Genomic DNA, 18,095 nt, shown 5'->3' with positions numbered 1-18,095 from the left:
TCTACATTTTGCCCAACTGTCATAGAATAACAGTTGCTTTGTGGAAGCAACCAGCCTCCGCTTTGCGTCGGACAGTTCAGGCTTCCACGGCGTGCGTTGATTTTTGATGATGCTCACTTCAAGGGCCATTATCCCTTACATATAAGCAGTGAAGAAAATGCAGTTTAGTGAGGTTGCCTGCAGAAATGCACACATTTTAGTGGCTACTTGAATTAATGGCTGTTCAATATTTCATTATTCTGTAATCAGAAACTAAGGGGGTAAAATGGAGAGAGTTCCCAAGGGATCAGAAGGCTGCTCCTTGGTGGCCGTGGGCTGTAGGCTGACATTGCAAAGCAGAAAATTGTTCAAACATCGGAGGCAAAAATGCTAGGTGTTTTCATAAGACTTCTGGACATCAAAGGGAGCACTGGCATAATCTCATAGAAAGATTTTGTTGCTAAAAGTCTGTTTTAGTTATTAAACTAAAGTATTTATTGTTATTGTATTTTTTTTGTCTATTTCAAATACGAATCACTTTAACGTCTAAGTATAAACCTGTCAGCTCAATGAACCCAATAATAAAAAAGGAATCCAACTTTTGAGATTTCTTATATTTAAATATAAAAAATAAACAATAAAATAGACCTAAAAGTGTCATTGGCTTTCATCTCTTGAGAGTATTTGCTTACTTAGCTGCATTGAGGTACGCGCTTGGTGCTGGTTGGAGCGCAGGCAGTTCTTAAGCTGGGCGGCAGCAGTTTGTGGAGAGGAGGCGGGGCTGAGGTCCCTGCTGTGAACTGAGTTTGATGAGGTCACAAGTGTAGGGGAGGGACGGGACATGGAGGGACCCACAGACCCTGGCGACGACGGGTCGGAACTTTTGTTTGCAACCGGACTGCACCCACTTCCTCCGACTGGACTGGGCAAACATGAGCCACGAGCAACACCAAGTCCAAATGGAGCTCTGCAAATACACATCACAGAGCAATTCAACACTCTGTAATCAAACTGATATGTTGGGGTTTCTATAAAAATAGAAACATCAGAAAAAATTGCACAAGAATCCTAAATACTGTACATTAGAAAAACACAAACAAAAAAACGTAAAAAAAAACCTTTAAAATGACTTGTGTGATAGCTGTTTTTATTTTATTTCTTTTTTAGTGTATTCCTTTGATTTTATACAATTACAAAAAAACAAAGTGATTCAACATGTAAACGGGTTTTATGTGATTACGAAAGGGCAACAGAAAGAGGAAAACCTAAGGATAAAAACAAATACATGTCATGTTTTTAAAGTTTTAAATACTTAAATACTGGTTCTTGGACCTTTTAGAGTACATGGAAAAGCTATTTTTGTTTGACAGATATTTATCAAACAATACTGATTCATTTTTTTTTTTTTTTAACTTGTCCTGTCCAACAGCTGGGCAACCAGATGAGAGGCCTTTTGTGTTGGACATATTTTACTTTAACAGCAGGGGTTATGAATACTCAGACAATCCAGAGGTATGTCTGAATAAACCCCTTTTGTAATTGAGACCAAACTTTATTCATTTTAAATCATATTTGAAAATCTTTTGTGTTGGACCGGACGGAAAAGGAAAGGGGGAAGACGAGCGAGGGATGTTAGAGAGGGGGGAATAGGAGGGTGATTATAGAAGGGGGGGGGGGGGGGTAAAACCATGAAGCAGTATAAAGCAACAAGTTTCTGGATGGTTATACTCATTACATGAGGTTCAGATGTAATACAGGTCTATAAGGGCGGGGCCTGTCCACATACACACTCAAATGTAAACATACCTGTTGGCTCCAAAAATGTTCACATGTCAACATGTACACAAAACAAATAATGTTTAATGTAACACGCATACCTATGCCTTCAAACCAACTAGTGTGAAACATTTCCTTCAGTCACGCAAACTTTTGGTGCAAAGGTGAGCTTGTGCTCAAGTGAGTGTTTATGTTCTTCTAAAATGGATGATGGAATGTAAAAAGAAGGAGGGAGAGTGCCCAGTCATCCCCACACCAAGACCCCCCCACAGCAGCAGTGGCAGCTAGAACCCCCCAACGCTGGCACGGTAGTAGATAGAGAACAACCGCCCCCCGGGCGATCATATCCGCCACCCAGGCCAGGGCCAGCAGGACCACCACGGGGGCCCCCAAAGCCAGAGAGCAGGGAGGCATGGGGGAACAGAGAGTGCAAGCTCCAGCCCAACCAGGAAAGCAGCCCCCCATGCCGCGCCATGAGGTCCCAACGCGGCAAGGGGCACCCCACCACCACCCAGAGAAGCACCTTATCACCACCCAGGAGTTCTGAGCATCCCCCCACCCCAACCTCAGGTACGAGCCAGGACCCCCCAAGGGAGACCCGCCCCACGCTCCAGGCAGCCACCCACCCGGCCCACGGTTGGTCCAGGAGAGAGCAGGGCGGGGACAGCTGGTCCCTGCCAGGAGGAGGACACCCAGGGGAAGAGGGGGTCCACAAGAAGTGTTGTAAACATGGCCCAACCAGGCTCACCCGCAGTTGGAAATTTGGCGAGGCCCAGCGCTCAGGGTCAGGGACCAGAACCCACACTACGGGGACTCGGACACCCCCAGGCTCAGATATAATGTGATCCCCGGCTTTGGTCTTGCCAGAGAACTCAGGGATCCCTCCCCCTGCGTAGAGAGAGCACTGCCGGGCCCAGGGAGTCAGCACCCAAGGAACACGGCCGCCGTTGCCAAGGGCCCAGTACCCCCTACCCCCTATATTGATATAGTATTAATATATGTTATTGTTCATTAGGACGGTGGTAAAACTGGAAACTCAAAGTCACAAAATAAAGGGTTCTTGATAAAAATAGGTAAATAATCAATTTTCAGGACTCGTTTTTTTCAGCAGGTATGCATTCTTTAAATTTTTTGTGTATTTTAACTTCTAGTCTTGTAATTGTCTTAAATCTCTGGAGCTCTGTATTCAAATGTAAGTTGTCAGAGCCTTAGATAGACTAAATAACATACTAGGATACATGTTTCCAGTTTTCTAATTAATTTCTGAAACTAATTTAAAAAAAGGCAGTTTAATAGCTTTAACAGTATACAGTGTTTCTTTACTGTTTCTCTCACAAAAAAAGAGATGTTTTGGAATTGAAAACACAGAGCACTGAAGCCTCTTTGGCACTCTTCTTTATGCAAACACCACTTAAGATTTGCAAAGATTCTGTCTGTGGAGGCTTCCAAAGTAAAGCCACCATTTATGGCTGGACTGATGTCTCCACAGAGGCTGCAATTAAAAAGGTAATAGGAAAGAATATTGCACTTCCCAATGACTTCATGTTTAAGATTAATGAACCACATTGTATCTTTCAATTATAACTTTTTCATTTTTCCTTTAATTAACCAGGTAAGTGAATTAAAAACAAATTCTTATTTACAGGGATGATCTGAACCTATAAGCTTGTTTTTGGTTTTGGGATGTGGGAGGAAGCCGGGGTGCCTGGGGAAAACCAACGAGAGAACATTCAAACTTCACACAGAAAAGACCCAGCGGGGGTCTGATCCAGGACCCTCTGGCTGTGAGTGCTATAACAACCACAACACCATGAAACTTCCTTACAACTGGGCAAAAAAAGGGCTTTAGATACTTCTACTTGAAGTACAAATTAATGTGCAGTTTTAATTCCTAACAGCAGAACCAAATGAACAAAGAGAAGTATCCAGTTCTGACAGAAAGAGCAATCTAATTGCTGTTATCTGTCTGTACACATCCTGCTGTATCATATGTGCTGCTGCAGGCTGCTCATGTTTCTATCTGCACAGTGCTGAACAGCAGAATAGTGGACTCCATTATGGTTGCAGCAGGATCCACATTCTTATGAGTGTCTTTTGAACAGCCATTGGACACTTGCAGAGTTATGGCTTTCTTTGTGAGTGTTTGTGAGGGTGGATGTGTCTCTTCTCTGGAAGCCTTTAATTATCATACAGAAAAATGTCGGAGCTGCACTGCAGACAAGAGGGGGGAGGTGGAAGAAGAAAGAGTGGGGGTGGGGGACTATGCTCGCGTAAAAATAACAAATTGCCTCTCATTTGATTACATGCCCATCCTGATTTTTTTTCTTTCTCTCTCAGTAAGGCTGCATAAGTGCAGAATGAGCAGCAGCCAGTCATACTCAGAGGAAGACACCTGCTGGTTCTGGAGCATCTGTTTGAATCATTTTGTCATCTTTGTTCCTAATTTTTCTTCTAAGTCTGTTGTTTTTATCTGTTAGTGTCATTTTTGTTTCAGTTTTCTCTAAAAAATACCAAATCTCCACCCCAAAACCTCCTTTGCAAGTGTTGCCTTTTCTTGTATAAATAACCTTTAACCCCTTTACACCTGAAAGGGGTTTAAAATGAAAACAGTTTATTGTGTTTTTAACATGTTCTTGTGGCAGTTTTCTAATGATGGAGGACTTATATGAAGAAATTAAGCTTAAAATTGTATTTGTGAGAATTCCTTTCCTCTAATCATTGTGAATCAGGAGCAGACATTAAATGGTGTTTAAAAAAGCTTGTAGCAGTGATGTAGGTGCTACAGTCGGCAGGCCACAAGCTCCCTATTCTGCAACATTCTGATACATCAATTTTTAGAAAAATAGATCCATGTACATTTGGCTCCAAGCTGCATCTGGCACTTTTGTTGCACCGGTAATGTTATGTTAGGGTTGTAAGGAGCTGTAATCTGGCAAGTAAAGCAGATGGATGATGGGAAAAGGGGGTGACTTATTTCGTGCCAACAGAAAACGTCACAGGTTTTCAAATTATAATTAAAAGACCACAGGGAACGCTGTTACAGTAGTTTAAAAGGTGATTGGAGTAAAACTGCTGTTAGTTAGATTCCCCTCATATTTTGGCCTGCACTACTCTTCTGCTATTACTACTTTGCTTTGCATTTTCCATTATTCTTTTTTTCCCTTTTCTTATAAAACAAAATTATATGTGTTGTTCTGGCAAAAGGTTTTCAAAATCCAATTGAAAAAAAAAAGGTGAAAAACAACACTCTTCACAACTCGATACCAAATATATTACTTATATATTTTGGAGTATAAGTTGCTGGTTTTTTGCACAGTTTGCCAGGGGTGTTACATATGTGTGTAGTGAAAAAAAAGAAAAAAGAATATATATATATACATATATTGTTATTTTTACACTAACAACCTGTGTTAGTGTAAGCAGTTGATTACCCACTAACAACTGCTATGGGCACTGTGGGTGTGTGTATCAGTATTTGATACTGCAATGCAGAAGAAGTCCCGAGGTGGAGTCTGAAACAAACATGTAGGAGAATCTGACTGTTCTCCTTCTAAACTTTATGATATTTTTCCCTTTTTCATCGAGACATTATTATTCTTAATTTTTGTTTTTTTCTTCCTCTGATTAATGCGGACAGCAGGTTTTCAAACTAGGTTACAGATATAGAAATACTGCTGAAAGGGGCTGTCATTTAGACGTAGGTCCTGCGGTAGTCGGTAAAACTTAATGTGAAAAATAAATACTGAATCATCTCATTTAACCAGACATGGAGACGTGCTTAAAAAATAAACCTGATCTCTCAACATCTTCTGTGTCTTCCATGCATTGTAAATGAAATATACAGACAATGCTTCAATGTAGTGATGAGGCCAAAAACGTTTGACAGACGCTCCTCCCATGCATGTCAGGAGCGTCTAGTTTATGAACACATTCTGGACGAGTTTCTTACAGTGAATATGACACTGCTCGAAAGGCGTTGGGTGTAAATGCACCATTACACCGGGCTTGTCCAATTTATTAAGAAACATCACACTTTTCACCCAAAAGTGTGACATTTACTCAGTGCGACTTTTTAAAGATTTTTTAAGATTATCATTATCATTTTTCTTTATCATTCTTTATTTTTTGGCTGCTGCTCACTAAATTTTCAGTGAGGTTAAAAGTGTATTTATATTTGTCTATGAAGACTCATTCATCCAGGTTGATTCCATCATAGTAGTAGGTTTAGGGGCTGTCATCTGGACTTAGTTTTTAAAGTGAGAAGATGTTTCACCTCTTATCCAAAAGGCTTCGTCAATTCTGTCAATTCTTTGTCAATGAATTGACAAAGCCTTTTAGATAAGAGGTGAAACGTCTTCTAACTTTAACAAGTGAGTCCAGATGACAGCCCCTAAACCTACTACTATGATGCATTTATATTTATTTACATGTCCTTATTCCAGTTGCACTGTTCATTTTTACCTGTATTTGAGTTGAGTTTGAGCTAAGAAATCGAATGTTTTGTAATATTTCTCAGAATCTCTCTGCAGACGGCATTGTGTGAGAATAGACTAAAATAGTTTGCTGCTTGCCCTGGTCCATGTTTAGTGATTAATGGAGCAAAAGTCTGAATAGGACACGCGGCTTCTGTGGATATTACATCTGCATTAATGTGGTTGCTGCAGCAGTTCATTTCACTTCATCATCCAACGTGTAAAATCAGTGCAAAAAAAAAAAAAAGATGCTTTTGACTTCATTAAGGTTCCATTTTGATTATAACGGCAACTCATTTGCATCTGAATACAGATGTTACATGCAGTAGCATTGCTTTTAGAGTCTCTCAAACCTCACTGACCTGGACACAGGGGTCACGTAGTTCCCTGGAAAGACACCAGAGGCAGCCGTTCTCAGTGAGGTGCCTTTGAACCATCCGTCCTGACACTTCTCTGTCACCCTGTACATCTCTCCTTTTCTTAGCTCCAGCTCATCGGCCTTTTGGGGCTTATAGGCATAAAGAGCCAGGTATCTAAGGAGCAAAACCACAAGTAAGAACAATTGGTTAAAAAATATTTCCAAGAGAACAAATTTTTATTAACAGCCACATAGATAGCTCTCACAAAGCTTCATTCTCCTTGTTAAAAATCTACAACTTCAACAATCAAATGTTAACTGTTATAAATCTAATAAAAATGTGAAACGACTTTTTTAATGTGGCATCAAGAGGACTTCTTGAAGATTTTACTAGAGAGCTAAAACAAAATGTTCAAGGTCAAGTGTTTCCAACAGGTAAAATAATCTAATTTAAATACAATTTTACAAGAGATGAAGACACAAAACACACATTTCAGATGGAATCTACAATCTTATAACCTATCATTGAAAAATCTACCTCCATCCTCTTATGTCAGGATTTTCCAGGAGGAGACAGGCAATTTATTGTGAGTTTTATGAAAAGTTGTCAAAATTTTGATACTAAGTATCTTTGGTGCCTAACTTTTAAGACGGCAGAGGTTCATTTTTCTTAAGTTACACGAGTAATCTAAGCTTTTGACTCTCTTTTAAATAACATCCCATTACCATTCAAGTCATGTCTCCCCAAGGGAGCAATGTAGCCAATGCGCTGACTGATCATCTCTCCTGAATAGTCTGACAAACTGTAAATGGGAGTCCAATCAATAAGTCCTTGTTTAGCAGCTTACAACCAGGATGTAGAATTCATCATTGTGCTGTAATGCATAAGTCTGCTTGTTTGGCCCGTGTTAATGTATAAATGAACTCTTGGTGCTGTCACAGAGACGAATTAATGGCATACAGCTCTGGGTTCCGACACAAGATGATAAAAAACACACAGTAAACATGCATGGTATGCTCTCCCTCCCTGTTACCATGGTAACAGATGGTGAGGGGGGGGGTGTCTCCTGTCTTCCCATAGCAACAAGAAAAGTTGCGGGGTCAAGATGAAAACGTTGGACCTCATCACCTCATCACCAGAATGAACCCATTCTTGAATGGTAACGGTGTGTGTGTGTGTGCATGTGTGTGCAAACTCATACACCCTCTTGATTTGCTGATATAATTAAAGCTGACAGTGCCGGCTTATCAGACTGTTATCCTTCTTGACAAGTTATGAGCACAGTCAAAAGGAAAAACCTTAAACCTGTGTAAATCTGTGTGGAAGCAGTGCTTTAAACACTTTAGATTTTTATTTTATTTTCGTGAATTAGTCTACTTGAGGCAAACTTTTACATTTCCCAACCTATAAATAGCTTATTTAGTTTCCGTCAGTGAGTGTAAGATGGTTCTTAGCTCTCAATTAAGACAACTAATGGGATTCATAGTCATGAGTCATGTTTTTATTTTGGTTTGTTTGTATTGTTGGATATAATATTTTCATATATTTTAAAAAAGACAGAAAATTCTTTCAGCAGAATTTTCTGCAAGCTTGTTATGAACCCAACACTCCCACAGCAGTGGGAATAGAGTGTAACTGTTTTTTTTTCTTGTATTATTTTCCATTTTTAAACACTTCAGGAGTGACTGTGAATGAAGTGGTATTAAAACCAATATCATGGCCACAACAGATCAAATATGTATACCAACATAACACAGTGATTTCCCAGGTCTCACTTGAGTTCTAAAAAAAAAAATGTTACTTGCTAGATTGATAGAATAAGTAGATCAAAATCCAGACTTAAGATGACTCACAGCTCCCTGAGTTACAACAGAACAGCGGTACTCACATATTGAGAGGCAGCTGCACCTTAGCGTGGGCCAGCAGCTCAGAGGTTAAAGATGCTACTTTGGGGGGGAGCGGTAGTCCTGCTGAGGAGAGAGATGGGCCTGGGGTAGGTGCATCCTGAGGACAAGCAGGGAGACTCAGCACACGTGAAGTTATAGCTTATAAAGTTCATTTAAAATAAAACATTTCAAACTTGCAAGCATCAGGAATTTCATGCCGTGACGGTAAACAACATTCAGTGCGAATGAACCAGAGGCAAATACTGCAAAAGCAGCTCGTCTCCTGTCAGAAGCAATCAAATAGAGGAAAAGTTTTGTTTGCTTGCATGGAAGAGGCAGACGAGGTGTTCAGGGACTACAATACAGAAACAGGAGGAACGCAGTTATTGACTCTGTGTACTACATCAAAGATGGATCTTGAAACACCTGCCCTGGGGTTTTCACACACTAGTCCTCATTTTGTTTTGTTTGTTTGTCATGCACCAAAACTCTTTATGAAGTTATGCTGTTCATATTTTTTTGTCATTGCTTGTGAGTTAAATTGTTTTAACATCATCCACAATGTACATTTTTTATTATGATTATTTCCATGCAATAAAATAAAACTGTGTCCAGTATATGAACCCACCTGGATGCGTGCTGCAGCTCTGGGGTCTGAGGAGCTGATAAGGACAGGATGTGAGATTTCCATGCTGTGTCTGTTGTTGAGCTGGGTGGTCCTCTGGCTGACGGACAGGGCAGAAAACGAGTGCCGCTTCTTGGCGTTTTTCTTTCCTTCTCCTCTGCGATGACCAGAGCCATTTCCATTAGGTGGGGAGGCGACTGGGGATGATCCCAGACTGCAGGATCCCAGGAGTGCTGGCTCAGAGCTTGTACCAGGTGCATTAGCTGGCATAGGCTTATCAATCTCCATCAACTGCTTTGCCGTTTCATTTAACTGAGAGGAGAGGAGAGACATGGTTCAAGTGTCAGACCGAACTGTTTCATGCACACTCCACAACATGTGTATGTGTTTACGTGACCTTTTCTGACTTGTTCTTATTGGCAGCAGTTCAAACCAACACATGAACGATAATCACGGACAACAGCTGGCCTTTGAGTTAGTTAGTGAAACAATTTATGCATCAAACATAAATATGCATCCATCTTCTGTTCACACTTTGTCCTGTGCAGGGTCAAGAGGGTAGCTGAAGCCAATTATAGCGTCTGAGGGGAATGCAGGGTACAGTCTGGACAGTTTGTCAGTCCATCACAGAACCACACACAGACAAACACACCAAGGAGACACTTTAAAGTCACCAATCAACCTATGAAATATGTTTTTGGACTGTAGGAGGAAGCCGGAGTGCCTGTAGAAAACCCACATATGCTTGGAAAAGAACATGCAAACTCCACACAGAAAGAACAAAACCGGAATTCAACCCGGGGCCTTCTTGCTGTGAGGTAAGTGTAAACCACTACACCACTGTGTGAACCCTCTACACATGAATATGAGTTTCTAAAGACAAAACGTGGTCTATTTTCTTCCCAAGAAGAACAAAATGATGACTAAGATGCAGGGATAAATTATTGTTTATAATTTATATTAAGGAAACATCAAAGGAAAAAAATATGTTTGTATATTGTTTAGTTAATATGTGATTTGTAAAAGGGGCAGGCAATAGACCTACTTTTAAAGTTACAAATGGCTCATTGAAAGCATAAAAATATATAGTTAGCAGCACACATTTATTAACAGTTGTTAAATTCATGGTTGCATGAGGTCTCTCTGAGCACTGATGTTTCAAGCCAACACCAGTTTATTCATTGTTTATTTACATAAAACACTCAGAACGCTAATCGCTATTAGATTAAAATATGAATTTAACGAGCCCGAAGACTTCTGTGATTTAGCTTTTGTGTGCTCTCCATGGTCCTGAACAATTAATCCTGCAAAAGTTCTAAACATTTTTGAAAGTCCTGAAAAATAACACTATAACACAATTTTTGTTCCTGGCTTCTAAGTGTTCATTTCAATTGCTTAAGTCTAAAGTATGTGAAAAAATGAATTCATTAGGCACAAATTTTGCTTTCATGACAACAGCATGAAGAAAACTCGTTTTTGTGTGAAAATAAAACAATTTTTATTCATTTTTCGTCATTATGATCAGGTAAAACCGAAAATTGCCCAAGGAATAGACAAACACAGTCAAAAACCACTCAACAAGGTTCAGAAATGTGTAGATTTTCTAGATTTACGATTGTACTGTGAATCACTTTCTCGAAGTAGCCCCTAAATGTTGTCCCCCATCATGTTTTTGTTATACTGTCCTTGATAACGACGTTCAAAGTCCAATATATGTTAATGAAAGCGCTCGCCTTGCTCCTCAGAGTAAGCTCCCATCCCATTTTCTCCTTGAATTTGTCGAGATGTGAATCCAGGATATGGACATTTAGAGACATTCTGCATCCCATTTTGGCGTAATTCCTTATGAGTCCACACCAACTCCACATAGTTTTCAGCTTTGTGATTACCAAGGAAGCCATGAACAACTGTAACGAAACTGCTCCAAGCCGATCTCTCTGTCCTGGTCAACAGCGTTGCGAAATCCTCACATTCTATAATATTCTTGATCTGTGGTCCGACGAAGATACCTAAAAGATCTTCTTCTTCTTTCTCTTTCGGCTTTTCCCATCAGGGGTCGCCACAGCGAATCATCCTTTTCCACCTCACTCTATCATAAACATCTTCTACCCTAACATTAGCCAACTTCATGTCCTCTGTTAAGACATCCATGTATCTCCTCTTTGGCCGTCCTCTTGCCCTCCTGCCAGGCAGCTCCATCTCCAACATCCTTCTACCAATATATCCACTATCCCTCCTCTGAACATGTCCAAACCATCTCAGTCTGGCTTCTCTGACTTTGTCGCTAACACAGGCAACATGAGCCGTCCCTCTGATGTACTCGTTCCTTATCCTGTCTAACCTGGTCACTCCTAAGGAGAACCTCAACATCTTCATCTCCGCTACCTCCATCTCAGCCTCTTGTCTCTGTCTCACTGCTACCGTCTCTAACCCATAGAGCAGAGCTGGTCTCACCACTGTCTTGTACACCTTTCCTTTGAGTCTTGCTGACACTCTTCTGTCACACAACACTCCTGACACTTTCCTCCACCCGCTCCAACCTGCCTGCACTCGCCTCTTCACCTCTTTTCCACACTCCCCATCACACTGAACTGTTGACCCCAAGTACTTAAACTCCTGCACCTTCTTCACCTCAGCCCCCTGTAATCTAACGCTTCTACCTTGATCCCTCTCGTTCAGACACATGTATTCTGTCTTACTACGACTGACCTTCATGCCTCTTCTTTCCAGAGCAAACCTCCACCTCTCTAGCTGTTCCTCCACCTGCTCTCTACTCTCACTGCAAATTACAATGTCATCCGCAAACATCATCGTCCAGGGAGATTCCTGTCTTACCTCGTCTGTCAGCCTGTCCATCAGCATAGCAAACAAAAAAGGACTCAAAGCTGATCCTTGGTGTAGTCCCACCTCCACCTTGAACTCCTCTGTCTGACCTACAGCACATCTCACCACCGTCATACTTCTCTCATACATGTCCTGAACTACTCTGACATACTTCTCTGCCACTCCAGACGACCTCATACAGTACCACAGCTCCTCCCTCGGCACCCTGTCATACGCCTTCTCTAAATCTACGAACACACAATGCAGCTCCTTCTGACCTTCTCTGTACTTTTCCATCAACATTCTCAAAGCAAAAATGGCATCAGTGGTGCTCTTACGGGGCATGAAACCATACTGCTGCTCACAGATCTCCACCTTCTTCCTAAGCCTGGCTTCCACTACTCTTTCCCACAGCTTCATTGTGTGGCTCATCAACTTTATTCCTCTATAGTTGCTGCAGTTCTGCGTGTCACCCTTGTTCTTAAAGATCGGAACCAGAACGCTTCTCCTCCAGATACCTAAAAGATCTTGGAGGTATTTAAATGCTGCTGACTCCTTGTCAAGAGCAGTGTCAAATTGCTTAATGAGGCCTAACTTGATGTGCAGCGGTGGCATAAGCACTTTATGAGGTTCTATCAGCGGCCCCCCACTTCACATTGCTCTTACCAACAGAAAACTCGGTCTGTTGTGGCCAGTCCTTTTTGCGATAATGCGCCTTAGTGTCACGGCTTTCCCAGAGACGGAGGAAACAAGGAAATTTCGTGAAACCTCCTAGAAGACCCTTGAGGAATGATACCATTTTGAAGTCACTGATGACCTCCCATCCGTAGTCGTCATACTTTAATGCACTCAGCAACATCTTGACACTGGTGTAGTCCTCTTTGAGATGCACAGAGTGGGCCCATCGGGAGAGACGGGTAGTTATTTCCATTGTGAAGCAACACGGCTTTGAGGTTCCGGGATGAACTGTCTATGAATTGGTGCCATTCAATAGGATTACATGCGATACCTACAGCCTGGAATAGACCGGCAACATCGCTGCAGAAGCACAGCCCATCATGCTGACTGAAGAAGCTGTCCCGGTCACAGAAGCAAAGTTTTTCTGGAATAACAGCGATTACCTTTCTGTTCTAGACATAACGGGTTAGGAAAACAGACTTTCAACCCAGGAACAGAACAAAAATGAAAATTTGTTACATAGTGTAATTACTAAAAGCTTGAGTACAATCGAGACTAGAGTTTTAACTAAAGTAAAAAAAAGATTTTCTTATTTTACAATTTTAGACATTACTTTGCAAACCGCAAACTGGGAAAACCATTTGTTCCGGACCCTGTCCGCTAAATTTGGTCTGGATTGAGTCCTGAACCTTGTGTTCGGTCTGTGTTCAGACTGCCGCCAAGCTGCTTTTCCTGATTCGAACCAAAGCTAGTAAACCAAACCACGTGAATAAAATCTCTTCACTCATTGGTAAGTAATTACGAGGGTGGGGCAAAGCGACTACAGACAGAAATGGTGGAAGTCCTTCTCGGGGTAGTTCATACAATTTTTATATTTTGCTGACCTATTTTTAACACCTGTATGAACCTCAGGCTGAACACTGTTTACTGCTGCTTTGGTCTTGTGGAGACATGCTGCAAGGCGGTTACTGACAAGAAAACAACTAAGAAGGTACACTAATAAGTATTAATGACATATAGATTGTTGGGAAAGGAGTGTGAGAAGCAATGTGTATCAAGTTAAAAGTTGTTTTGATGAATCTGAATTCATCCAATCAAATTTCAATGAGTTGCTGTCTCATCATTGAGGGGTTATGGCATTGTTTTAAGAGAATTCTGTTAAGGAAACTGTAAGGTAGCTTTTCGGATAACATCACAGCAGCGCGTGTTGCATAACAAGACACATAAAATGTGTTTCAGCTATGTTAAAATAAACATTGTAATGAGTAAGGAGTTGGACCCTTTCTTCCTCTTTGATAACACGACAATTGTTGCTTTGCATTTGTCTGCTGCTCATCTGTTGCTACATTCTGACTGTGTTTAGATCACGTGACTACCGGCTATGGTGGTCGTGTTGGTTCAGTTGTTCTGCTGCAAGGATGGATTGTATTCAGACAGAGGAATGTCAGAGTGAACTGATGTCGATGTGCAGAAGACCCCAAAAATAACTGGTGATTTTGTTTTTGTTGCACTTGTGGCTTGAAAAGTTTTCATGAAAGGATGTTTCATATATTTGCACACAGACTAAATGCAAAACAGGAAACAATAATAAAGCTCTTTGTATGATTGGCTGAACGTTTTGACATTTTGCTCCCCACTGAATCCACAGGTTTTACAGAATACACCTTCCTGTGAATAACTGTCAGTTTTCTTTCTTTTTTCAGAACAGATGCCATTTTCCTCACTGTCAACATGCAAATAGCATAAAACCTGGAAATCCCCAGTGTTTTTCTTTGTACATTGCTCTGTGTTATAAATTGTTCTTCAGCATCTTTCTAAGTGAAAGGTTCTGTATTTTACTGCACTGGTGAGATAAGTTCTTAACCCAGCAGGGAGGCAGGATGCAACGCGCTCACCACCGTTGTGTGCGCAGTCAAAACAAAACAGACTAAACTGTCGAAACATAAGAAGTTTAATGTTTCAACATGTTAGCAAAGAGAATGTGCTTAACTAAGAAACCAAACATATCTCTGCTGGTGAGAAGTTCATGAACAGAGGTAAAGGTGCAGTGAGCAGGTGAACACATTCACAGAAAAACAGATAGCCGATCTTGATGAACAGACAGAATATGAGCCTCCTCTCTGTATGCTAGAATGGATTCAATGGATTGAACTCAGGGCACATCAGCCCCTGCTTTGTTTTGTACAGCATGAGAGATTCACTGCAAGTGTACAAAGCAACTATTCATCCAGCAAATGCCGTACACTGCCGAAATTCAGAAAAAGACGATCATTACACAAAGTAGCAGCGCTTCATCCGTTATCACTTTGGGTGCTGGGACTTCCCTAATTTCCTTTCCGACAAAGCAAAAACGGCTCTGATCATGTTTACTCCACCGTTTGTTGCTATCCTGTTGGTCAACATGAATATGCATGTTGCTGGAGATGTTATGCCAATCTGACAAGGGAGAAAAAGCTGAAATATCACACTTTTTATAGCCTTAAAATTTCAGCTCTATAAAATATATTCATTATTGATAGCAGTGGTTCCCTTTTAAATTTTGTAGCAGAGTGTTGCTGTGAGGTCCGCATTTAGGCAATGATACCGAATGTGATAGTGAGAGCTTGAGAACAGGGCAACATGATGAGGGCTTGTTAAATAAGCTGTACAGTTTACTAAATAAGTAATGGGTCGCTGACTCTAGCAACAGTCACACTTCCTTTCTAATGAGGACTACAATGCTCAAAACTTGATGCGCTTCATTCTTTGTAACAGAAATTGCATGTCAGAAAAGAAGGATTACAAAGCAGTACCAACTTTAGGAATTACTCAACAATCCGTCAGTGCCAGAAACAGTGTCTCTTTATGCTGATCTAGAATGTAGATTCATTAATAATGTAGATGCATTAATTTCCAAAGGATGAAAGTTTGGCTCCACTTCTAAACCTGTCCCTGTTTTAGATGCATTTTCTATGCTCTTTGTGATGTATTTTCCTGGTTTCATGCTCATAAATTAATAAAAAATGTAAAGGAAATTTAGAGATCAATAACAGACGTATAGGTTTTAATGCTATAATTAATTAAATTTGCAGCATTCCTCTAAATGTGTTAAGGAACAAAAATGCCCATGAGGGTATAGCGCAGATGACACTTTAGTGGTTTTTATGGATGTTTATTAAGATGGCATAAAAATACTAAACAGAGGAGAGCACATTTTAATTTGGAAATATAAAGAATAAAGTTATCAAAAAAAAATGAAAATAAACAACAACCTTCAGTTTGACATCTCATTAAAAATGCAGGTGTGTTTTCCTCACATCAATGCAATATAGCATACACAAATAAGAGATTTAACAGATGAAAAAGTCCACTAATATCTAATTATTACTTGAATTTGTAGTAGGTAGGAGGATACATCCAAAAATAGTTCAAATTACACCTAGCTAACCTGAAGTGGTAACAGAAGTTGACTGTTCAGATGCTGTCAATTTAAAGATCTGTGTAGCTGAAATTCAACAGCAGAGTTTATAGCTTCTGAATAGCTTATGCAGGGAATTAAGTCATTATCTTGCTCCTGTCGAAGCTCTTTCAATAGCATTTTTACGCGACGTGTGTCTGCAGGAATCCGGTGAAAATCATTACACTGCATGAACAAATCTTCAAAGACACATTAAACAAAGTTTGATTTAGACAGTTAGGCAGAATCTAGCTCTCTTTTTTCTAATCCTGATCTAATCATGCCTTGGTATTTGCATTTATCTCTTTCAAATATGCCAAACAATTATGGTGAAAGAAGTCATCATGTCCAACTGCTAAACACAATAAGTCGTCGAATGGGATTTCTATGAAGAAATTACACAGCATGAATTTTTTGACAGCAGTTAAATTCATAGTTTTATTACTTCTGGATTGGTTATTTTGTCTTTTGCATGAATTTTCTCAGTATTTGATCAAATCATTTAAACAGGAGAACATAACATGCCACCTGGTCCTCATTATTTTATCTTGAACCAGAATTGATACCATCTCTCACAAACCTGCAACTGGAATCTCACAGGTCTTCATCTGCACAGCTGTCTACAAGTATAAAAGCTTTCTCATTTTCATCATGGGTCTGTCATGTTTGTCTCTGGTATCAAATTTATGTGCTATCTATCTTTTTCTACATCTATGCCTGGCAGAGACAGGCAGACATACGGACAGACAGACAGAAAAAGCAACTATTGCACATGTGGTATCACAACGCCTCATCTGCCTAACACAGTGATGTGTCTGCTTTGACATGAAATTACAACCCCTGTTATTATTAGCCTTTCATACAGGCAATTTGAAAAAAAAGAAGGAAATAACAGATGTCATAAGGTTTAGCAACTAGATATTTTCTACACTACAATCTCTCCTTAGCAATCATTAAAGCCCTGAACAGTCCTAACAAGGAAGTCAAGAATTTCCTTTTCTTCCTGTCTCTACGTGTGAGACTAAGAGACAGCATGTCCAGATTCACAGTTGTTAAAGAATCATTTACATATTAATAGAAATGCTAATCAAAGCCAAATCATATGCTAATAGGCATGATGGATTGATGCTGCAGATATAACTTAGTTATAACTCTCCCGAGACTGACTATGGGACATGTGCATAAACACCAGCAGACACACACGCTCAGAAGGTCAGTGAGGCGACAAACACACTCGCTAGTTGGATAACTAATAACAATGCATTCCAGTTTGGGTCAATGAATTCATTGGGAGGTTACATGTCACACAGACACAACCACAGACACTCATGCTAATCACTGCTGTGTCAGTTTCTCTACCAACGTGTCCAATCATGCTGCAAATCACTTAAGGTAGTATGCGCATATGAGAAATTCTGGAGAGACATAGATGAGGTTCAGGGTATTTCTAGAGGGGGGAAGAGTGGGGGAGACTTTGACGGACACGTAAGTGAGAAAATGGGACGAGGAATCGAGGGAGGCGGTTGGTATTGAGGATATTTTGAGCACATTTTAAGTTCTTTTAACAATTTTTCTTATCATTTTTATGCTGATGATATTCAGCTTTATGTGTCTTTTAAACCACAGGATGTTTTTAAAATACAGATTTTACATAGGTGTCTGGACTTAGTCAAGTGTTGGATGAATGATAATTTTTTCCAACTAAATGAAGCTAAAACTGAGGTTCTAGTCTGTGCTCCTGACAGTTGCCTCCCCCAGATAGTCCAGTGGCTTGGTCCTCTTGCTTCCTCTATCAAGCCGTCTGTCAGGAACCTTGGGGTGACTCTGGACCCGGTTTTATCCCTTGACTCACATGTCGGGTCACTTTTACGTTCTTGTTTTTATCATTTAAAAAACATTGCAAAGCTGAATCCAATTGTGTCACGTTCTGAGATGGAGATGCTGATCCACGCTTTTATTTCATCTCGTCTTTATTATTGCAACTCCATCTTCACATGCTTGAGCAAAAAATCTTTAGAACGGCTCCAGGTTGTCCATAATGCTGCTGCAAGGTTTTTAACT

The 18,095-nt window shown here is 40.4% G+C and overlaps 1 protein-coding gene across 4 annotated transcripts in view; it reads right to left on the bottom strand.

The window, feature by feature from the left end:
* Positions 1-18,095, bottom strand: part of LOC105356810 (E3 ubiquitin-protein ligase SH3RF3) — a 106,454-nt gene that overhangs the window by 12,101 nt on the left and 76,258 nt on the right. For all 4 annotated transcript variants that reach the window (XM_023951219.2, XM_023951220.2, XM_023951222.2 and 1 more), the window contains exons 4-7: positions 9,101-9,409; positions 8,475-8,590; positions 6,590-6,760; positions 672-946 (exon numbers count right to left, since the gene is read on the bottom strand). In XM_023951219.2, coding sequence (XP_023806987.1) covers positions 672-946; positions 6,590-6,760; positions 8,475-8,590; positions 9,101-9,409 — 871 coding nt within the window. The remainder of the gene's footprint in view (positions 1-671; positions 947-6,589; positions 6,761-8,474; positions 8,591-9,100; positions 9,410-18,095) is intronic.

Source organism: Oryzias latipes, chromosome 21 (assembly GCF_053564925.1).
Source record: "Oryzias latipes strain Hd-rR chromosome 21, Olatipes_Hd-rR_3.1".
Classification (NCBI taxonomy): Eukaryota; Metazoa; Chordata; class Actinopteri; order Beloniformes; family Adrianichthyidae; genus Oryzias; species Oryzias latipes.
This window is presented reverse-complemented; position numbering and strand designations above follow the sequence as displayed.